The 22,462-nt window shown below is 46.3% G+C and overlaps 1 protein-coding gene across 1 annotated transcript; it reads left to right on the plus strand.

The window, feature by feature from the left end:
- Positions 1-2,984: 2,984 nt before the first annotated feature.
- On the plus strand, positions 2,985-9,435 carry LOC128309599 (protein fork head). The gene has a single exon (XM_053046033.1). The coding sequence runs from the start codon at positions 3,258-3,260 to the stop codon at positions 4,680-4,682; it is 1,425 nt and encodes a 474-aa protein (XP_052901993.1). The 5' UTR covers positions 2,985-3,257; the 3' UTR covers positions 4,683-9,435.
- Positions 9,436-22,462: the final 13,027 nt, after the last annotated feature.

Below are 22,462 nucleotides of genomic sequence, written 5' to 3' on the forward strand. Positions count from 1 at the left end.
TTTGTAGAAATAAATAATTTTATGCTAAATGGACTGGTAAGACTGAGCGACGAAAGAATCCTTTGGGGACCACAGTCTCTGTGTGCCTTCTCATTATCATTGAACTTGTAGGACTTTGATTATTGCAGAACAATGGGTCAGCCCGGTAGTTCAGCAGTGGCACCGCCTCTCTCTGATACAAATATCTCTCCGGGCAACACTACTGCATTAAACTTCAACTAACTGCTGGTATCTTGTTAAAAATAAGCAAATTCAGCGACATAATCATAAGGGTGACAATACCTACTATGACCTGTCCATTGTTCAAATTACACATTTCTTGTTTTATTGATTTTTGTTCATTCAAGAAGAATGGCCAGGCTTATTTTATTGTAGAATTCAATTTTTTTTTGCGAAAAAAATTACTCTCACAACAATACTAGTTCCTCGCTATTCCGAGACCTTTTTGTTTGGGGATTTCCCAGTCACTTTAATTCTTCTTGTTCTTAGTTCCCTTGCTCGTGGAGTTCTCATGGATATTCCTAGTTCTCATAGACTGAAACTGCGCAACTATTAAAAGTGTGCTATCAAGATGACAAATCAGACAACGGTCTGCCATCGCACTTAGTATGACGAAGTACGGTACTCCGTAACTAATCCTCTGCCATCGCACGACACGGAAATGGACTTCGGAAAGGGGAAAAAAATTAAAAAGAAGCAAATAACATTTAAAATAAAATAAAGCAAACTATCCAGCTGATAAGATAAAAATAAGCGCGAACACGACTATCGGACAACAACTACACCCGTGTTCACTTCACTTACCAATCTCAACACGTTACCGATATGGCCGTCGCACTATCTAACATTCGAGAGCCGTTTTATGGCCGTGCTCGGTGGAATTTATGTTCCCATCGGCCGTGTGCCGTGAATTTCTTCCTGTTCCAGTTCCTTAAACTGTCCGACTCATCGACGCTCGGCCACTTCCGGAAACACTGTATAAGCGTCATCTGCTGCTGCACGCCACCGAACCGAACCGACATTTTGCACGTTTGTAAAACTATCCTGTGGTCTGTTCCCGTGTCCTGATATGCCGCTTACACGGTACAATTAGAATTACACACCAGCATTTTGCGAAAAGTCAAATCAGTTAACTGTAGCACCGATCGCAAAATGTGCAACTCGCGACCGTCGCTAGCAGGACTCCCTTTTCCTTTTTTTTTTTGCTTCTTGCTCGCTTTCGGCCACATTCCCGGATGGTCGATTTTCCATGTCGCGACCGAATCTGTCACCGTAAAAATTGTCACTACGAGTGCGGTTGGCGTCTTTTCCATCGATAAACTGTCAATTCCTCGAAGCGGGCCTGCCACTAGCCGGCATGCTGTGGGCCCGCACATACAGCTTACGGGCCCGCTGTGCAAACGGTAACCCGTCCCATCCGGTCGGATATTCACTTTGCTCCGGTTTTGCACGCCATTGTAGAGCACGGGCCGGGGGGTCGCTGGTGGGCAACCGGCAGCCCAAAAGGGCGAGCAGAGCAGGAGGAAAGGGGGCTCGGTGTCTCATCCATCGCGAAAGCGCACAACAGTGTGCGTGCGTACGGAAATGTGTTTTCCCACTTTCAAACTCCCCCCGCAATAAGGACAGCCATTTTCCACACAAAAACACATACTAGCGCCAGAGCGCGAAGAGCGCTTGCATCGTTGTGGTGGTGTGTCATCGCACTAGGGGTGATTCTGGCTGGAAAAGCCTCTGGCGTTAATTCGCATGCGCTCAACTGTATCTTCCATCACGCTCGAGCATGTGGTGTGATAAAGCGGGAAAATTCCCTTTGCAACTCACACACACACACACACTCACACAGCGCCCAACAGTTTGTTGGTGTGTTGATGTGCACGGTACCAATACGCGGAAAACACACACTCAACCACATTGACAAAAGGGAAAACAGCAACCCCTGGTGAGCGCGTAGCTCCGCCTTTCAACGGCGGGCATCACACGCAGCACGCTCTCCGATTGGCGGAAACTTTCATCCCCTATCGTTGCTGCGTACAGAATGCGTACACGAACGCACCAATACCCGCACCAAAACGGGGGCCATCCGTCACGCACACAAACGGTTGCGCGCCAGGGCACAAACTTAAAGTTTGAGCACTTCAGCTCGAAAATACTGTTTGAAAGCCAAATAGTTGCTGTTCCCCTCTGCAAACAGTCGCATCTTGTCGCTTGTCTGCCACGGCCGAGATCGCGGGCCCGACTTTGGGCAAGTTTGTTCAACATTAGAATATATAAACATCAATATAATAAAGCTCTCTCGCCCCGCGCAAAGTGTTCCCGGCGGGGTTGTTCGTTTTACACGATTCAGCAGCAGCAGCAGCAGGGATTTAGCGGCAGATGTAGCTGCAGAAGTAGCAACACCATCCGAAATCGTGCGATAATTCGTTCGGCGATCAAGCGCGTTGTTTGTGATTCTTGGTGCGATCTTCGTCCGATCGCTCGCGGACGGCTCGCGCATGTGTTTTATCTGCCGCCGTGTGGTGTGAATTTGGTGCGTAACGATCGATCGCGGCCGATCGGTGATCCTCGAGAGGTCTTAAACGTTATAAAACTAACTCGTGACGTGCGGAGTGCCCAAGTGTGAGGTTTAGCCGTGCGCTAATCGAAATGATCTAAAGGACCTTCGTGAGGGTTGTCGTCCAGAGGGTGAAGAAAACGTAAAATAAATTGTCCAACAGCACGACGTATGGTGTGATGCAAATAGTTATACAAATTGCTACCATATCCTGCAGGATACAGTGTTCGGAGAAAATTGTTTCGCTGCGTAAGACTAACAATTAGAAATTGCAAATTCGAAGAATAACGAAAACAAGGGCAAAAGGTGAAAAAGGGCTTCTAGAAACTCAACCAGTGTTTAGCAGAGTGTTCATTTGTTCCATTTTACTGGTGAACGCATCGTCAGGTGAAAGTGCCCCATGGTGCGGTTGTGCCGAATAGAGGCGAAAATATGAGTCAGTGTAGGCGATAAGAGGTGAACACAGATCATGATCCATCTACCCTTCCGACGGGTACGACTGCAGGGTGCGTGAGTAGAAGCGCCATTAGGTGATAAGAAGTGGCGCGTGAGTGCGCGCCTGTGTGTGTGCGTGTGTGTTACTCGTGGTGAATTTCCCTAATCGCTTAAGGATAACACTATCGGAACGTGTACTTGTTCGTGTGCATGTGTGCGTGTGTGTGTGTGTGTGCGCGCGATACGGAAAAACGGAAAACATAGATAAAAGATGCAAAAGCTTTACCCGGAAAGCTCGATCAACACGAGCAGCAGCATGGCGGTCGGTGGTGGTACCGGCGGTGGTGGTGGCAACATGAGCCCGATGGCCACCACGTACAGCAGCATGAACAGTATGGGTATGGCGGTGGGCGGCATGACGTCGGTGTCCCCGCAGGGCGGTGGGTTCGGGGCGACGGTGCTCGGCAGCCCGGGGATGGGCGGGATGGGTGCGGCCATGAACAGCATGACGGGCAACTGTCTCACCTCGACACCGATCGGCTACAGCTCGATGGGGTCGCCGATCAGCAATATGGGGTCGTGCATGGGGGGCAACGGTATGAGCACGATGGCGGCCATGTCCGGGTACTCGAGCGTGGCCGGAAGCCGCGAGGTGCTGGGCGATCCCAGCTCGCCCAACTCGGTGGCGCTGCAGCGGGCGCGGACGGAGAAACCGGCCGCCACCTACCGGCGGAACTACACGCACGCGAAACCACCGTACTCGTACATCTCCCTCATCACGATGGCCATCCAGAACAACCCGCACAAGATGCTGACGCTCGCCGAAATCTACCAGTTCATCATGGATCTGTTCCCGTTCTACCGGCAGAACCAGCAGCGGTGGCAGAACTCGATCCGGCACTCGCTCAGCTTCAACGACTGCTTCGTGAAGGTGCCGCGCACGCCGGACAAGCCGGGCAAGGGTTCGTTCTGGACGCTGCATCCCGACTCGGGCAACATGTTTGAGAACGGGTGCTATCTCCGGCGCCAGAAGCGCTTCAAGGATGAGAAGAAGGAGGTGCTGCGGTCGCTCCACAAGAGTCCGGCCCACGGCGGCAGCTTGGATGCGGTCGGCAGCCCGGACAAGAAGGACCCGAACGAGGAGCACCATCACCATCACCATCACCACAGCCACAGCCATCACAGCCACCGGACGGAGCATGTGTCGAAGCTCAGTGCGGCCGACACGCACGGCATGCTGAACAGCGCGCACGGTAAAGACGCGGACGCGCTGGCCATGCTGCACGCGACGGCCGACTTATGCCTAGCCCAACAATCTCATTCACAGCATGGTGGTTCGCACCACCCTACGCACCACCACCACCACCACCCGGCGCACCAGCAGCTGCAGCAGGAGGAATTGACGGCTATGGTCAATCGCTGCCACCCTTCGCTGCTTGGTGAATACCATTCGATGCACCTGAAGCAGGAACCGGCCGGCTACACGCCCTCTAGTCACCCGTTCTCGATCACGCGGCTGCTACCGACCGAGTCGAAGGCCGACATCAAGATGTACGAGATGAGCCAGTACGCGGGCTACAACGGGCTGAGCCCGCTGCCGAACTCGCATGCGGCGGCGGCCGCCCTCGGGCAGGACTCGTACTATCACCAGAGCCTCGGTTACCACCATGCGTCCACGGGCACGACCAGCTTGTGACATCAGTATCCGCTGGCATAAGTGCGGTTGAAGGGCTACTACCACTTTGCAGACGCACCGACCGTGTCCCAGCACCAGCAGCAGCATCAACAGCAGCACCAGCAGCACCAGCAGCAGCAGTATCAGCAACACCACCAACCATCCGAGCACGACCAGCAATGGTTGGGCCTTGCGCAACTCAGCAGTCACGGCGGAAGCTATCTGCCGACCAATCGTTACGCGTACCATCGCCACCATCATCAACCGCAGCCTCCACAGCCCGATCTGTCCACCGCGTCCGCCGAGAGTCCCGAGCTGGATGGGGACGAGTACGAGGACGGGCGCAGCAGAGTGTTTGCCGCAGCGTGCAACAGCAGTGCATCGTCAGCGAGCAGCACCTCCGACACGTCACCGCACAATATTTCGTTTTAGGACTCTGAGGAGGGACAGGAGTAGTGGTACGGCTGGCTGGCACAAAGGCAAGAGATCGGTGACAACCTGATTGAGGAGACACACTCGAACACGATGGGGACCGATCGAACCCCAACACGGTTCCGTCCGAACGGAAGCCTAAACGGTTGGTCGACTTTTGGAGTGCTTTTTTTGGTTGTTGTTTTGGGTTTCAAGTTGAAGCTGAGCAGTCCACAGACGACCTTCACTGGGCCCATATTTTCGGTTCTGTTTTCGTCACTTCACTCTCCTGGAGATGATCAACTAGACACAGCAACTCTTATGAGCCATGATCAGCGATCTCTCAATGGAGCGGCAGTGTTGCCAAGATTTCTGAATGAACTTCAATTCCTTCCGAGGATCCACCCCGGTATGGGTTATTTATCTTAGCCGTTTTTTGTTTGTCTCTTGTCTCCCCGGGGGTTGGGTTTCCTGCACGTTGGGTGGTTCTATTTTGGCGAGACATTTTGTTTGTCCAAATGCTTCTGCTCGCCATACGCGTGATTAGCGTACCGTTGTCCGGTTCGATCCGCATGCATCAAGAAGCCAATAACTCTGACTCTGAGGGTGGTTGGTGGTGATGCGTGGACAAGCACAAAACGCAACCGTTTTCTGTCCTCAGAAATCGATTTTCGAGTGCTGTCCAGGCCCAGCTAACCAAACTCACTTTGGTCGCCTTAGCCAAAGTGCCTGTGCTTGAGCGGGAATTTCGTTCACCCACGGGTTTTTAGACGTTCCGGTATATGTCCGGAGTCGTCTATTTATGTGTGTGTCTCCATAATGGTAATTGTCGTTAACCTCAACCCTGCCCCGGGGTAAAGGTACCCGGTGCGTCCACGGAGGAGTTTTATTTATTTCGTTACGTTTTTTTTCTTCTGTCTGCCCATCGCCCTATGCTTTTACGGTTTTGAGGGGGAGTTTTACGCGGTAGCGGCACTCGAGATGTGAAGCCTCGAGTAGTGGTCACTTTACACGGGTTGCCATTCGAATGGTTGCGGCTTTGCGGAACGGATGACCTCAATCTTTAGGATCGATGGTAACGCAGCGGCAGATCGGTGGTTAGTTTTCGGTAACGACCCTGGATAAGATGTCGTCTATCAGTTGAGGGTGATCAGTTGGGGAACTTTTCTTCCTAGCAAGCTGAAAGACGTGCAACGGTGTGGAATTGAGTTAGATAAGGTTCGAACACGCGTCTATCCTATGTTCGGATTCTTAAACTAACCAGTTTTACATCATTTGAAGTATGAGCTGGAAGAGTGACATGGCGGTGGGGTCCATGTGAGAGTGGTTTCGTCTATCTTTTTTCCCCTAGAATACACACACACTCTTGAAAACTCGCACACTCGGTTGGGGATCTTCTTTTTTGTGCGGCTGCCCTTGAGAGTGACAGCTTGTGTCAATAGTTGACGGTACCGTCCGAAACGAAGTTCAATTTCAACTTCCACAGATTGACGCTGATGGGCTTTTGATTTACTTTTGCCGATGTCTAGTGTCCCCCATCCCATTGGGGAACGTTGCGGTTACGTGGAGCGGCCTTGGAGGGGTGCGCAAAAGTTTGGGGCAGATTTTAATGGATTCAATTCCGAAATTGAAAATTAATCATAGATGAAGCGCTCGTGTTTGCAAATGGGTCTAGTGCTGACTGATAGCGGGAGTGCTATGAAAAGGTCGTGTACATTTTTGATGAGTTTTGCGCCGGACCCATTCGAGAACTCTTGGACACGAGACGTTCCACCTGAAGAACTTCAGGGAACGCAAGGGAACGAGAACTCCTTGTGGGTTCTGGTGTGGGGTAAATATTCAGCCAAAACTTGCTATAAAACTGCAGTCACCATCACCGTCAACGTCACTACCACCAGCAGCGTTACAGACGGTGCAGGTGTGAATTCCTAATGTGTTCATCCACCCGATGTGCTCAGCGGACGTCTTCTGTGTTTTTTTTTTCTTTCTTCTTCTGTGGACTAAAATCGAATCTTGCTGGTTAGCTGCTGTATGCTAACGAGAAACCCTCCAAAACTGGTACCGATGTGCTGCGAGACGAACTTTCTGGCGTTGAATTTCGCTTGAGCAACGGTCTTCGGACAACCTTAGCGATCCGCGGCCCAGTGAAAATGATTGTTGTGCAGTGTGTGTCTTGTCGCTTGCCTTTCGCTTACCAGCCATGGTGCCAACGTGTAGCTCGGACGTGTTCGAAATCAGCTACTTCTGTCCGTTAAAAAGACGTAAAATTTATCATCAAAGGGTGGCGATGGTGGAAGCCACGTTACGCGGTAAAGGTTTCATTCGATAGGGCAGTGCTAGAAGCGACCGTCGCCAAATGGACCAGCGTGTTGTTAGACAAAAAAAAACACTATTGAACATTGAACTCGAAATTGAAACAAAGCAAACAAATCCTCTAAATTCACCTAGTGCAAAGTGTGCCCCGTGGCCACAAAAAAGGTGACACACGATACGAATAGTTTAATCAAGACGAATGCGTGACAGAAACAAATCGTTATCTTTAAGAACAACACAAGAAAACAAACAAGGAGAAAATGAGACAAAAACAACCCAATGTAATGTGCAATTAATCTCTTCGCTATGCAAAACAACAACAAGAAAAAAAACACAGCCGAAAAAAAACTTTATCGCAAATCGAATGCTGAGTTTTAGATAAACTTTATCCTACATTTTAAGTTTTGTATCAATCGTGCAACAGTGGTAGATATTTTTTTATACTTTATTTTTATTTAGCTTATTTACCCTCCACTCCCGTTCACCTTATGTGCTCTGACAGGAGTTTATTTACCAGCAAGACTATCTTGCCTATCTCAGCTTTTCTTTCCTTTCATAACAAACAAAAAAAACTCTATCAAGCAAAAGCGTTCCCTTCCGAACTTCCCCTCCCAATTTGTACCTAATGCCCAAATAGTAACGCAATAGTGCGACCTAGCAGAAATGGAAACATATTCCGCTAAACAAAACTAAACCCTCACTACCTAGTTGTGAACAATATTTGCCCGAAACGGCTCCGAAAAAGGGTGGCTGAAGCAAAGCAACAAAAAAAAAAACCATAAAACAGGAAACAAAAAACGACAACTTTGTACGTTTTAAGCAATTTAATGAATCTTTGTACATATTTATGATATTTTCTCATGTCGAGCTAAGGTGATACCGTCAAGTCGTTTAAGGCAAGCTAAATCAAACGTACACGATCGTGTAGAAATTATTAACATTCCAACATCCGTACCGTGCGTGGTGGTTAGAACAGGTGGAGAAGCAAACATGCAACAAGCTAATGCAACGTAAAGTTCGCTAAATAATTGATAAAAAAGTGCGTGTGTGTGTGTGTTGCATTATTGCATCCAACAGCCAACTGGCAACAGCAAACATTTCTTGGTGCGATACGATTAGTTATTAGGAGGCGAATGAGTGGTGGAGATAATGCGCACATGAACCAACGCCAGCAAAATCCACGATTCTGTTTGTTTGTTTTATTTCTAAACGGCCCGGTATTTGTTAATAGCTTTTAGTTGTAGTTGAAGCAAACCTTTTAAACGATCGTTCAGTATGTTTCCAAACCTCCAAACCGGTCGGGAATGGGTTGGTGATCATACTTAGTAAAAACGGAAAACAAAATGCCAGATGGAATAAGGGAAGCAAATGTAGAACGAATTTTCACACGAGAGAGAAAGAGAGAGAAATTGAAATAAAATAAAAAAGCCTCCCAAACTATTGGGTTGAATGATAATGGAAGAAGCTTCTAAACATTGAATGTATGAATCCATTTTCCTCCCATCACGATCAGGAAGCGTATAGTAGCTATTGTGGCTGGGCCCCGGTATGTTCCATCCATTGCTTGAGGAGAACACTCTTACAGGATTAGCAAACACTAGGAGGGAGTAAAAATTGTAAAAAATAAATTTAAAAAAAAACCCATGCATACATGTTAAGGTACAAGCAGCTGGTTGGCTTTTCTGTGCAGGACTCGTCGAAATTGCGCCGGGCCTGGCAGTAGGAAACAATGATACGCAACACAATGACCATGCGTACGTATGCGCGGCCAACGCAAGCCAACACAATTCGAAGTAAACTGTGAAACTTAGTGGCATTTTTATTTCATTTAAAAAGAGTCGATAAAGCGGAAGGAAGAGAAAAATTAAAAAAAAAAACAATAATAATTACAATAAAAAGTGATTTAAAAATAATAACCTCGATATGGTGGCGCGTTTGTGTATTTTACAGTTGGTTTGAATCATGCTTTTCACTGGTGATATGGTTTGTAGAATTTATGAATTTATATTAATTGAAGAATTTGTTTATAAACACTAAAAATAAATCATCATTATCCGCAATGTTATATTTGAAGAAGCCACAACTCCATTTTCCAACAAAAGGGTTTTCAATCGATGCGTTTGTTAAAAAAAAATACCCCGAGTTTGACATGGTACTACGGAAATGGAAAATAAATAATTGATTTTTATCCTCGTACCCGCTGCTGGTACTCGATTCAACCGACTCGGAAATACAACCAGGTAGGTGCGCTAAGGTTGAATGAAAATGTTTCATCGTCCTCGTTTTTTTTTTTTTGGTGTTGCGTTTTCCAAATGCTTCTGTCTCTCTCTCCCGCCATTTCTGCCGCAGGGAAGTGTCTTTTGCGCATCATCGCTTTTCGCATTCTAAAAACGGCTTCGGGTCCCCTCCTTGGATCATGCTGGTACATAAATCGATTACAACCCAACCCATCTTGTTGCCCCTCTGTTGGGCCACGAGATGTGTGTATGCGTGTGTATGAGTGTGTGTGCGCTGAGCCCGATTATCCAAGCAGCTGGTTGTGCCTGTGGCCTGTGCACACGAAAGAACACAAGAAGGTTAGCTTCACCACTACATTCGGAGGTCGCAAAATCGGAGCAGACAGCTTTATCTTACTTTAATGGTCTTTTTTTCTTGTTGCGGCCACGCCACGCCATTTCCCTGTGTTAGATCGTGACCGAAGAAGGCAGGATACGTAATATTGTTGTGGAGCATTTAATGATGGAACGTGTACGTTGGCCAATGTGCACGTGATAGAAAGGAGACAGCAAACGCGTCCTGTTCCCTTTGGCGCTGGCCAAACCAAGTCCAGATGGAACCGATGATGCCGGGTGGAAGAGAGCGATAGAGGAACAACTGGATCACAGACAGCCATGAACAAATACAGATGAGACATTAGTGTAGCGTGAAAAAAGCGCCAGATGAAACATTTACTATCAACGGTAAAACCTGCCCAGGAGGGGAGACAGTATGAGCGACAAGAAAAGAAAACAGCGTGAGCTAAAGAGAGTGAGAGAGTGAGAGAGAGAAAAGGACGGGAAAAGTCGAGCAAAGCATCTCCATCAGCGTGTTTTCACGCACCCTCCACAAGGGGTAGCAAACACAACACCAGCAAATAGGTAAGAAGCAGTTTCCTCCTTGTGTGCGAGTGTGTGTGTATAAGTTACAGATCAATGTAGTATTTGTGATGGCTGTGGTAGTATGCGTGAAATGTACACGCTCGTACTACCCGTACGAACGGGGAGCATTTTTCCCGGGAAAGCCTTTATTACAAAGCTGAAGGTTGTGGGCGACATTTTCCTTTCCCGCTTCCATTTTGAACCATTCGTGCCAGCGAGCTTGGTGGTGGATGGGGTGTGGGGAAAGGGTCAATAAAAGGATGGCGGAAATCTACCACCCTTCGTAGGCGGTGGGTTGAGTTCCGGATGTGACAGAAGTATTGCGGAGCGTACGACACTGCTCGAACTGGTTTGCTGGTCCTTGCTGGTGTGGCGGCTGTGTTTGACACGAGAACATGACACGGCTCCAGAAGAGGCCACTTTTGCACGGCACGGTCGGGATACCGTCACTAGCCTGGCCTGCCTACCGGTCGTGCTGGTGTTGGTGAATGAAATATTGATGGGAAAAATCAATAAAAGGCGAAAAACGTGACGATTTATCTCTGCGCTACGGTACGGGCATGGATTTTCGTCAATTGTTGTGTGCGGGAAAGTATGAGAAATTACAAAAGGAAAACCGCGTTTGCTTGAAGCGTTCAACTTTCGTCCCTGTGGGATCTATGGGACGGTGGGAGAAGTTAAAAAGGATTTAAAATTGCAGGCATTTCCGGAAATGGAGGAAAGCTATCGTGTATAAATACATATTGTCATCAGTTTTGGGGCACCAAGTAAAACATTATTTCAATCAGGGTAATATGAATAATCGAGCTGATATTATGCGAAAGCGTTTATTTATTCAACACATTCAACATTACCTTTCGCCCGCCCGTTTGTTCGTCAACCCCTACCTGGGATCGATCTAAAACTCCCGACCCCACATAATGTCCGTGCGTATCAGAAACACGGTAACGCACTTGACGAGTTTGCCGGTGCATCATCACATCCAAGGCAGCAGACGGGTAGCATTCAATATGTGCGCCATATGCGTTGGAGTGCATCATCTTAGCCGTGTATTGTGTAACCGCCGTAGCACGGAAATGAGCATTGCTTGGGACGAGTGGGTACGGGGTTCGGGGACACAATTGACAACTCTCCAGCTAAATGCAATCGATAAGCGGCTTCGCGAGAAGAAGTGGCCGCCGCGAAAACAACGCATATGGAGTGCAACCCAATTATTTAACGAGGAAATACTTCAATAACGGGCCCAGAATGAAATCAAGCCACTCGAGAGCGCTCTTACATGGGCTGACACCATTTTCCATTGTTTCTCGAAATGCTGCTTGATTTTTCTCGTCTTTATTACCTTGTCTGCTGAAGGCCTCCGGGAGATACATATGCGTGTACGGTCGGTCGTTCGTATGCTACGGAGGACTACGGTTCAATCAATACTCGAAATTCATGGGCGCTGTACGGTAAGTGTATGGAGGAGTTTAATTAGTAAAAAAGATAGAATTGGCAGGGAGAGCAAAAACGAAGTTGAGCAAATAAATTACAGAACAATAATATGGCAACAGTATTTAAGGTCTTACAACTTCAACTGCTAAAATCGGTTAAATCAAAGAGTAGAATTGGGTTCACAAGTAAGTTTAACGCTTTTTGAAAAAGTCATCAGATTTAGGGGTTGAATATTTCATTTCTTATTGGAGTTGATCATTTTTGTCAAGGTCCTATTTTTTCGAATGAAAACAAAGAACATTTTTATTTTAAAAAAAACAGTCATTTGTGACTACTACTGTTCTTCACTTTGATGAAAATCGCGTCTGAGATCAGACAATTGATTTGAAAGAATGTACGATGTAACTAATCATACCACACCCCCAATTGGTTCGATTCGTTCTTTTGCTCAAAAGGCAAGAATATGTTTCGGTCTGGAATCGATAATTATGTTCAATCGATAATTTTACGATAAGTAAGGACAGAGACGTAGATTCTCATTGACAATTTTGGTTCTAAGTATGTAACAATTTTCTAAATAATGAGATTTTTTGAGAAAGAAATTCACAGCATACTTGCTTGTACACCCAATGTTTAACAGCATCAAGGTGCAATACACAATACAAACTAGATAAGGAAAACCAGTCTTGTTATATACTTAAAAATGTTTTAAAATTTGTTTTCACATTTTTCAACTATTGTGGTAGGATAAAATGATCGCGATAATGATGACGATGGTGAGTTGAGTCGATTAAATGTTGAGTTGAGAAAATTAAATTAACCTATTAATTTATATTTATTAAAAAATTTAATGCTTATCGCTTGTGTCTAGCAGATTTATAACATACATATTCCTTGTGATAGCTGTGTGATAAATTAAGTAGTTACTATGTTTGAAGAGTGGGATTGTTACAGTGGGGGCAATAGTGAACTAATTTCCATTCCCAATCTTCTATCGATTTCATCTCCCAATACCCATACAGCTCCCTCAAACTTATCACACGGATTCTGTAAAAATATTCCACGTATATGTGTGTGTGTGTTTGTGTGTATGTGGGTGATTGTATGTCTGCACTGGCCACTAAAGATCTTCGGCTAATCCATCCGCTCTAGTCATAATCACGCTTCGTGGCAAAAGCGAAACATTTTGCACCAGGCTTCATCATTCGACGATGAGTGATAGTGCGTAATGCTACGGTTATTCGTACAGCACGCCACACAGGGCCATCACTGGGTGCGATTAAACAAATATAGCGTGCCTTCAATCGGTGCGCCACGCGTCTGAAGGGTTTTGTGTCTTTGTGGGCTTCGCATCCGGCGTCGTGGATTGGTGTGCGGTGGAGGTGTGCAGAATTTTCCCCGATCACGGGCCACGTGTTGACGTGAGGTTCTCGCTGTGGAGAAGCTTTTCAACCGACGTCATGCATCGACGAACGGGAACGGTGGCCCACGAGTGTTGGTGGTTGATTATCGTGCAATTGGTGATGGTATGATAGAATGCTGTGCACCTAGTGCCCCACGGAACAGCAGATGACTCATGTGAAAATAAGATCAGAGAAATTGTTAAACAGTATAGAGAAATTCGAAATGTATGTCCTGACACAGAACTCAAAGCACCGCATCATGCTCAAGCGTAGGTTCTAGATATTATTAATAATATTCCAACCGCGGGCGAATGGCAAAACAAGTAATAAATAGCAACATCAACCGCGGCAAAGGCAGCATGTGAAGCAAAACCAAACAAATCTTCCCGTCAATCGCTGTTATCAAAACAGCGCACCATAATGGTTGATGCGACATGTAATAGATCCACCGCGGTCAAACCGAAATTGACGTTTTATGTTAACAGCACACACGTAGCGCTCCCAATAGCAAACAGGCGGTGAAAATGCCCGGTCCGGAACCCATTGACCCCGGCTGTCGACAGTGATGCGACTGACACGGGGCGGGAAAATTCATACTTTTACCGCATTGGTCCGCTGTTGCGAAAAGCCATCGTTAAAGAAAGCATCGACCGTGGTGGAAGCGTAAGTGCTGCAAAAACCAAACATTCACATCTTCCTATGGGACCGTCGAATGGCGCAGCGTCGCTCGATACTGCCTGCCCGAGCTGCGGCACTATGCAAAGGCTATCGATATATTTCCTTTGCCTTGCCTGCAAAGGTTCTGCGCGTTTATGGGGAACATTATTCAAACTGTGCCAAGCATCATCCTTCATTTTGATACCGGCTAAAACAACAAAAAAGGCCACCCGCTTCGCCCTCCCCCCAACCGGCCAGACGTACACATTCGCTCTGATTCGCATATTTTATGCGATGTGGTTGGCTTTTATCCGCTGCTGGCTGCCCGAGTCGAGCGCCCGATGGCAATTGGTGCTGGGCAGGGCGAAAAGCAGTGCGCTGAAAATTTATGATGACATGCACATGAAATAATGTAGAAGGTGTTTGCCGAATGATAAGAAATTTTCGTTAATTTCTCCACTCGCTTCTCGACCGTACGCCATTGTGCCATGGTATCTGCTGACGCGCTCTGTTTCCTTCCTCCCACCCCGTAATGGGTGCTCGTTAGCGTTTAAATAAATGTATGCAAGTGTTCAATGTCGCTGGCCATCGTTTTTGCACCGACCGGGAACCGGCCCCCGGGAACCCGGAAGCGCCAGATAATCGAAGTCACTGATTTTATGCATAATCATAAACCCATTAACATATCCCTCCGGAGCTGACGCTATACGTGGCCGGGTTTTTGGTTGTTCGGTAGGTTGACGATAAAAACCGATGGGATGGTGAATCTCGGATGGCAGTTTTATGACACCAAGCATCGTAAACGGTCCATCAGCTATCGTGTGCCTGGCAAGCGTGCCAACGAATGGCACCTCGGTGGATGACCTAAATTATTGGACGAATTTCAGAACGAATGGCTTCGATTTGATGAAATCGCCAATGCGAACGAAGGACTTTTATGGCGGCATTTTGTTTAGCTGGCACATTAAGAAGCTGACCAATATTGAATATTATCACATGAATGTTGATGAATGCAGGGCATTGTTGTTTAAAGTGGATAATAAATTAAAGCAATGTTATTATGCGTTATTTTACGCATATTTGAACAGAAGATTGATTTATTTGAGTGATGATAGCAGTTAAAGACTGAGAATACACTATAGACAAGGTTTTCGAGTTTAAGCTGCTAAGTTGGAGTCAATTCTGAATGCTATTCAAGTCGAACAAGGGTATGTAATGGGAGTTCCTGGGAAATCGATTCAGGGTAAAATTATCTCAACACATCCGCTTACAAAACTTTCCCATGTGACGGATGTTTCAGTTGACCAGCTGTTGTACAGATTTAATTTAAAATTTCAGAGAGTGGGAAAGATTAGAACACTATCTCAGCTCATGTATTTGTAAGAGGAGCCAGTCTTCACACGACAGAACCGACTACAGATAAATAAAGTCAAAGAAAGCCATAAATGGCAGACCACTGGAGATTGCAGTATGCCATGGTTGTCTATGGCAACAAATATCGTTGAGGTTGTTGATCAACCATCAGACACTATCAAGCTATGGGTCTTTTTTTCAATCACCAAATAAGTCTCTATCTGACGTTCAACACGACCACTTAGAATAGATTGAAATTGGTGAAAATTAAAGGCTCTGATCTGGACATGATTGAACGTAACTCAATTTCCCACTAAGAGCGAGAAAAAGGCAAGGAAAGCTACAACTGACGGATTTCTTGAGTAGAGCTTAAATAGATAAAGAAGATGACTCCACCATAAGCATGATCTTGACAGTAATATTTCGGTTTTATATCAACACAACAGGTTTGCTTGTCCAAATGAGTTAAGTATTTTCCCAGCTTTGTAAAATGTTTTTGCAAAAAATAGTCTGTTGAATCTGCCTATAGCTAGGCTTGATCATTATCTAGTAGTATTTTATGCAAGATCCTTTCCGCTTAAATTTCAGACTTCTTTATGCTAAAGATGTATCATCTCTAATGTTTGATATTTCGAAAAGCTGACGAAGGCAAAACTGACACGAATGAAGCCATCAATGGAACAACGAATAACACTCGTACAGTATAACGTTACAGGAATGCTTCGAAGTTCTAAATCTCGAGCTTCATGAAGAATAAAACCATCCATAGCCCACAATAATCGGCACCGTTCGGCTGTTCGGCTTCACCAAATTAGCATTAATATTTCCCACTCAGACGAACGAGTGCGTGCTAAATGAGCATTCATCTTCAAGTGCCATTGCCCGGTATGAATGGATTTCGCTGACCAGCGCGACGACACAACGACGCTCTTGAAAACCTGCGCAAGAAGAAGGAAGGATTCTTCCGTGCCGCAGCAAACTTCCCCGTAAAGTTCGTTGATTGATGAGCTCTCCTTTGCACGGGGAAAGATCTCGATGAGCAACCCGAAATCGTTCCTCGCTGCTAGAAATAAAGATGAAACTGTCATCGTTCTTCCTAGTTGATTGTTATTCCGGCTGGTCAAGTAGTGTCTTTACTACACAGGCAAGCTTAAATGGAGCTGGAGTGTTGATTTTACCTCCCCGTATGCAACGGATCGGCGGACGCTCTGACACGATCTCACGAGAGCACCTTCATTCATAAAAATCATAGCTCTTCCCGGCTTTGCCCGTTTTAGACATTGTCAGCGTGTTGCGGGTGCATTCTGCAGACTGCCGGCCGGCGGACGACGGTGCATATCGGCCTCCACGTTCACCGGAATGTGACACCGTTGTGATCGAGTGGACAAAACAAGTTTTCGTGCTGACTGCTGGCTTTTGTGTTGCCCGTTAACCATGCACGGGGCCTCTGCCTTGCCGTGCTCAACGGGGAAACGGGCACACCGGATGGAGGTGTTTCGGAGTTTGGGTTGGGTTTTCGAAATGAGGATGATTTCATTTAACGTGGCGTGACGTGGAAGGAAGTACTTGAGAAGCATTAAGAAGTCAAGACGGTCAGCGAAGATGTGTGATGAGTAAACTGTAAATGACACTCTCGAGATTGTATTGTTTTGGGTAAAAGGTCGGTTTCGTCGTTGGCGTTGTTCCGCGCACGGCAGCGCATCGGAAATGCAACGGTGATGCATCATCTTGTGCCGTGGGAGTTGGAAATGATCGATCGTCGATCGTTTTGAACAATGTTATTTACTGTGTATTTATACTACCAATGCTTTTGACTAATAATTCGAATAAAGTTGAAATCGAATTACAAACTTGCTAATAGCTCAGAAGTGAGTTACCGTCCAGCTGCACACTGCAGATAAACGCAACACTCAATAGGCACTAATCCGTATGCGGCACGCCAGACTGTATGAATGTTTGATCGTTTTCCCGCAGACGAACAACAAACGGGCCCCAAATGTCCCAAGGGTAAAGATTATCACTTTCGTTTGATAAATACCACCCTTGGGTCAACAACAACAATGGCGTATCCTCTCCCACCGCGGGTGGTTCCATTTTCTTCCGGTCCGTTTTCGACACACGAAGAGCACTGCCAAAGACGACACTCATTATTGTCCGCAATCAAACAGAGCGCAGATCGTCGATGCCGTTGCATTTCGGCACGCTCTGGCCGATAAGTGCACCATTCCGTCCCGTGGTGGTTCGCCCCACTCGCACTTTCTGCTGGCCCCGCATCCGCGCTGTGGTCTAAAATTGGCTAGATTCAATGCCAATGTCACGGTTTCCCTTTTCCCCTTGCGCCCACCCGAAAAGCAAACCAGCGTCATATCGCGCCTTGACGCGTCCTTCGCAAAGGCGTAACACAAAGCGAACGGGCCCAAACAAACGGCAGCAATAGCAGCAGCAACTTTATGAAGAAATCAAACAAAAATCGATTCTAAATCAAACAGAAAATGTTGTTTATCGACAAATACCGTTTGCAGTTGTTGCTGCTGCTGCTGCTGCTGCTGCTGCGACTGCTCCATATCTTTCGCTCTATTTGCTCTAGATCGTACTGAAAGCGTCGTGCTGTGCTGTGTAGAAGTTGCACGCCGTCCCGAGGACGTCGTACAAGTTCGTTGTAGATTACGGGAACCCACCCGGGGCTTCGGGGTCCGTCCATGGCTGCCGATTGTGTAGGTCGTTGTGTGCTGTCATCGAGAATCAGGTTATCTGGCAGCTAGACTTAGTTTCTCCGAGCAAACGAAAGTGCTGCAGCTTGGGGTTGAAAAAAGGGCTTCGTGAAATTGCCGTACCGGACAGCTTTGTATTGCACAGCAAGCTCAAAAATGCATTTTTTATCAACTGAAGGTGATGTATCGAAACGTCATGCAGACATGCCAGTATCCTTCCGACAAACTTTGTGGTTTTACGATGATTCTGAAACAGTCGAAAAAACTGACTAACGGAGAGCTCTACGACTGACCCTAATAATTTCGGATTTTTGAAGAAGTTCTTTATTAATTGAATTTCGTGATTTATTCTGTTTAAGAGTTAAAGCAGACTGTGCCTTGCAGCAAATTTATTGACATAAATTTTCACCTTAACCGGATGATTTTCAAAATAAAGCATCACTCTAAAATATTTAACATATTCTGCTAATGATTCTGCACTACTTCCAAAGTCTTCCAGGCGCATGCATTAAATGACGAACCTCGTCCTGGGCCTGCCATCGTTTGTTTGAACGAGGAACTGTCCCTTTCACACGCTAGCAGTCAGTTTCGTCCAGTATTGGATCCGACTGGCCTTCAGCGGTGGGTCTGGTACAGTTTGGCTAACAGAGCCGCATATCCAATGCGAACAACCCATCCTCCACCGACAAGATGCTGCACAAGCCAACGGCCAACGAGACAAGGAATAGAAATGTTTGTGCGACCGGCATCACATGGGTAAAAAGCGTATCCCTGGCGACTCGCCTGTACGAGGAAAATTTTCAACACAAATATTAGCTCGATAAACAAAAATTTCCAAATAAACTGAAAGGTGATAAACGAAATCTTTATAAAATGACTTTCGTAGTCGATCTTACCGGGCCAGGCTTGTTTGGTTGCGGGGGGGGACACGATCGGGCAGGGGCAGAACCCAATGAGGGTTGCGTTGCCACAACCGACATCCCGCCTAGCCCCGTCCGTGGGCCAGATCTATACTGCTTAGGGGCTGTTTGTTTTCCTTCAGGTGTATCCACCGGCAGTGGAGATCCTGGCGACGTGCGGAGCGGGTTTACCGTTTGTAGGAGAAGTGTTTGAAAGTTGGTCATATTTGGGTGTCCCATTTTATCGGTGCAGCCGGATGTGTGCTTACATAAGCGATAACTGTTTCCGGGTGTTAGGTACGTCGGCAGTTTCCGTTTGCTCACCGGCTGTGCGAATGTATTTGCATCCCTTTAGCCAATGAGGCATGGCATGCTTGGTTCAGTGTTGTTTAGCTATAATTTAAATAATGCTGAAGAAGTCCTTAGCATACAAAATCTGGGTTAATCGTTGAAAAGAATGGTTAAAACGTAACAAATAATTATACCCGCTTTTTTTTGTCTTACTTCCTCACTAATCGATTGTCTTCAATAAATATCTCAACGGAAGAAATCCGTTTACAATATGTAATTGAATAACAGTTAACCTGATTGACGATCCGTGTCTTACCCACTTCCATTCAATTCACACAAATTAGTCAACTCTTACAGGCGTTGAGCAGTCTAATGAAAATGGCGTTATAATTTGATTTTTACTTTCCAACCCACAGCAGGATCGTACTTTTCCGGACTTTTAACGGGAGGAAAAAAGTTTATCCTTGTACCACCGAGTTTCATCCTTTTGCAGGTGAAAAGAATCGACCGAGAAAAAACGATTAGTCCTTCATCGATATCTTGTTTAACGTTGTTCTTTTCTATCAGCGTTTATTCCGTCCGTTTTGTGTTTTTTTCTTTTTTTGCACTTTGATTGGAGTTTTCTATTCTGTACCATCAATGGGTTAGAGAATGGTAAATATAAAAGTCGATGGTAAATAAAAAGTCGAAAAAATAGATAGTAACAAAAAGATACAATTAAGAGCAATTAAATTATCCTGTTGAAATAGATGAGATGGAAAAGTGGGAATTACTAGAAATGGTTGCGGTTCATTACTTAATTTATGCATCACTGTTTTGTCAATGGGCTGCTGCTAATTCCAAGTGCTATAATGATTATTGTGCCATATTGTGTTTGTGTAGCTATTGAACGTAGCGAAAGCACATTAATTTATCTATCTATCTATTTATCAATTTATATATTTGAAAAAAATTTTTTTTTTAAGTTATTGCATAGAGTGTATAATTGTACATAGTCTTTGTTAAAATATAGTGTTGAAATATGCTCCAAAGGATTCAATAATGTTGTAATACTCCTTTTTCGATTTCATCACACTTCCCTTAGTCGTTAACTCACACTGGAACAATGTGTGCATATGTTGTGTTTGGCTTATAATGGAAACAGTACCGGCCGATAGGAAATTAATCAGTAATTTTAAAACAAGCACACATCAACACTGCACAGCGCTTGTTCCTTGGCACACTGTCGTGACGAAATGCCTTTCCATTGTTGGCTTCCCACACCCGATGGATGTGTGAAAGGTAAACAGTCATCATTACCAGTCGCTATTTAAAACGAATGGCTGCCTGCAACAAAGGCACCAAAGGCAAACGATAGTGCACTCGTTACATGGAAAAAGCTTACGATGCATCACCGCCCCTGTCCCTCCATCACGTTCGTGGTGGAAGGATTTTGTGGCCCCGTTGCAGTCCCACACACACACACAGCACGCCATCTTTGCCGCCGATAGCCGGGTTGCTGTCCGTACAGCAGGCACAAAGCACGACGTGCATCCGGCGATGGTTCGGTGATGGCCGTAACCAAACAATTCCACCCCAAACACCCAAGTAATTATCGTTTATGCGTGTTTTCTCCATCGTGGACTTTCCCGGGCACTTTTCAATCCTTCAATTGTCCGATGGCGCCTCAGCACCGTACAGCACCGTTCGGCTGTTCCTTTGTTCCAACGGGCAGGGCATGCCTGCCCGGACAGGGCCCGGCTGACGTGTGAGCATGTGTGCCGAATGTCATAAATGAAAGTTTCCCAATGTTTACCTTGCACCATCCAAATGGGCTCGATAATGTCGAACCTGGAACCGGTGCCGCCCCGTACGGGAGGTGTCCGTACTTGCACTACGGACTCCCGTCCCGGACTCGGACAGGAGTAACAACAAAATAATGAAAAAGAAACACTTCACGGTGGGGAGGGAGAGAACGCGATGCGGGGCAAGGATTTGGACAGGGCACGTCCAAGAAGTAACACGATTTTAATTAGTACATCCCGTAGAAGGATACCGCCAGAATGGAGGATTGGTTCCGGAATCGGAAGTTTCTTGTTTCTTTTTTTGCGGAACATGAGCCATGCTTGCGGTAGTGACCGGTCCCGCTCCCAAAAGGTGTCGGGGAGCCATTCAATCAACGTTGGAAAATATTGATAAATCAAGCATTCGAAAAGTCTGATTATGCTGGCAAACAAGCGACGAACGACGGAGCAGCACCGGTTACCCCGGGTCAACTGCGAACGTCAAATTGACATCAATCGACTCGAAAGCCCGTCACACTGTCTCACACGCGGGAAAGCCGGGTGGAACGATGATGATGATGAGGATGGGGATGCATTGAGTCACGCTCGGTGAAGCTTGTTTCATCATGCAAATTGGTTCGGTTCGTTCCGTTTCCAGCTTCCACGTAGTGCAGCTAGACAGCCGCATGGCTTACGCTCGCAATTGGCGCTTTTCCAACCGGTCGGGTTGTCGTCAGTACGTCAGTCTCATTCTGCACTTCCTTGCTCCGCTTTCCCGAGGTGGCTCATTTCGATTTTATGATTTTGCTTCTTTTTTTTCGGGGTGATTCTCTCTCGCTCTCTCTCTCCGATGCTTTTCTTGCTATCGCCGCACCTAGATCTGATCGAAACGTTTCCCGTTTTGCGCCTGCCTACCCGGTTTGCCTCTGCGGAAATGGGGAAGTTTTTCATTTGCTATGCTGTTCCTCATGTGCAGGCGTAGTGATTTGCACATCAACCGTCGGGGGGTCGGGATTTGTCAATGTGGCTTCCCATCCTTCGACGACGACGATGATGATGATGATGATGATGAACGAAATGTTTGTACATGAGGAAGCAAATTCAATCAATATACACGTTCGTTCTGCAATGGTCCGTTTCGAGATGCGGTACGGTGCTGGTGTAGCATAAATTGGGAGAAAAGTCAGCAGCCGACTCAATAAAGCGCAAAGTGATGCTTGGGAAATGTTTTCCCCCCTAGTTGGCATATGATTAGTCCCATATATGTAAAGCAGCGGGAAGTGTGTGTGTGTCCCCGGGAAGTCGAAGAGGTGGCTGGTGTTTAGAATTGCTGAATGATGTGTTTTCTCTAGATCACGATGAGAAATGATAAAGAAGGGATGCCGTTGTACATTTCCTCATATTCAGGTGACATTGATTATATTGATGA

The sequence above is a fragment of the Anopheles moucheti genome, chromosome 2 (assembly GCF_943734755.1).
Source record: "Anopheles moucheti chromosome 2, idAnoMoucSN_F20_07, whole genome shotgun sequence".
Taxonomy (NCBI): domain Eukaryota; kingdom Metazoa; phylum Arthropoda; class Insecta; order Diptera; family Culicidae; genus Anopheles; species Anopheles moucheti.

Excerpts from the sequence above, each read along its gene's own strand:
- LOC128309599 (XM_053046033.1), top strand. The coding sequence starts at position 3,258 with ATGCAAAAGCTTTACCCGGAAAGCTCGATCAACACGAGCAGCAGCATG.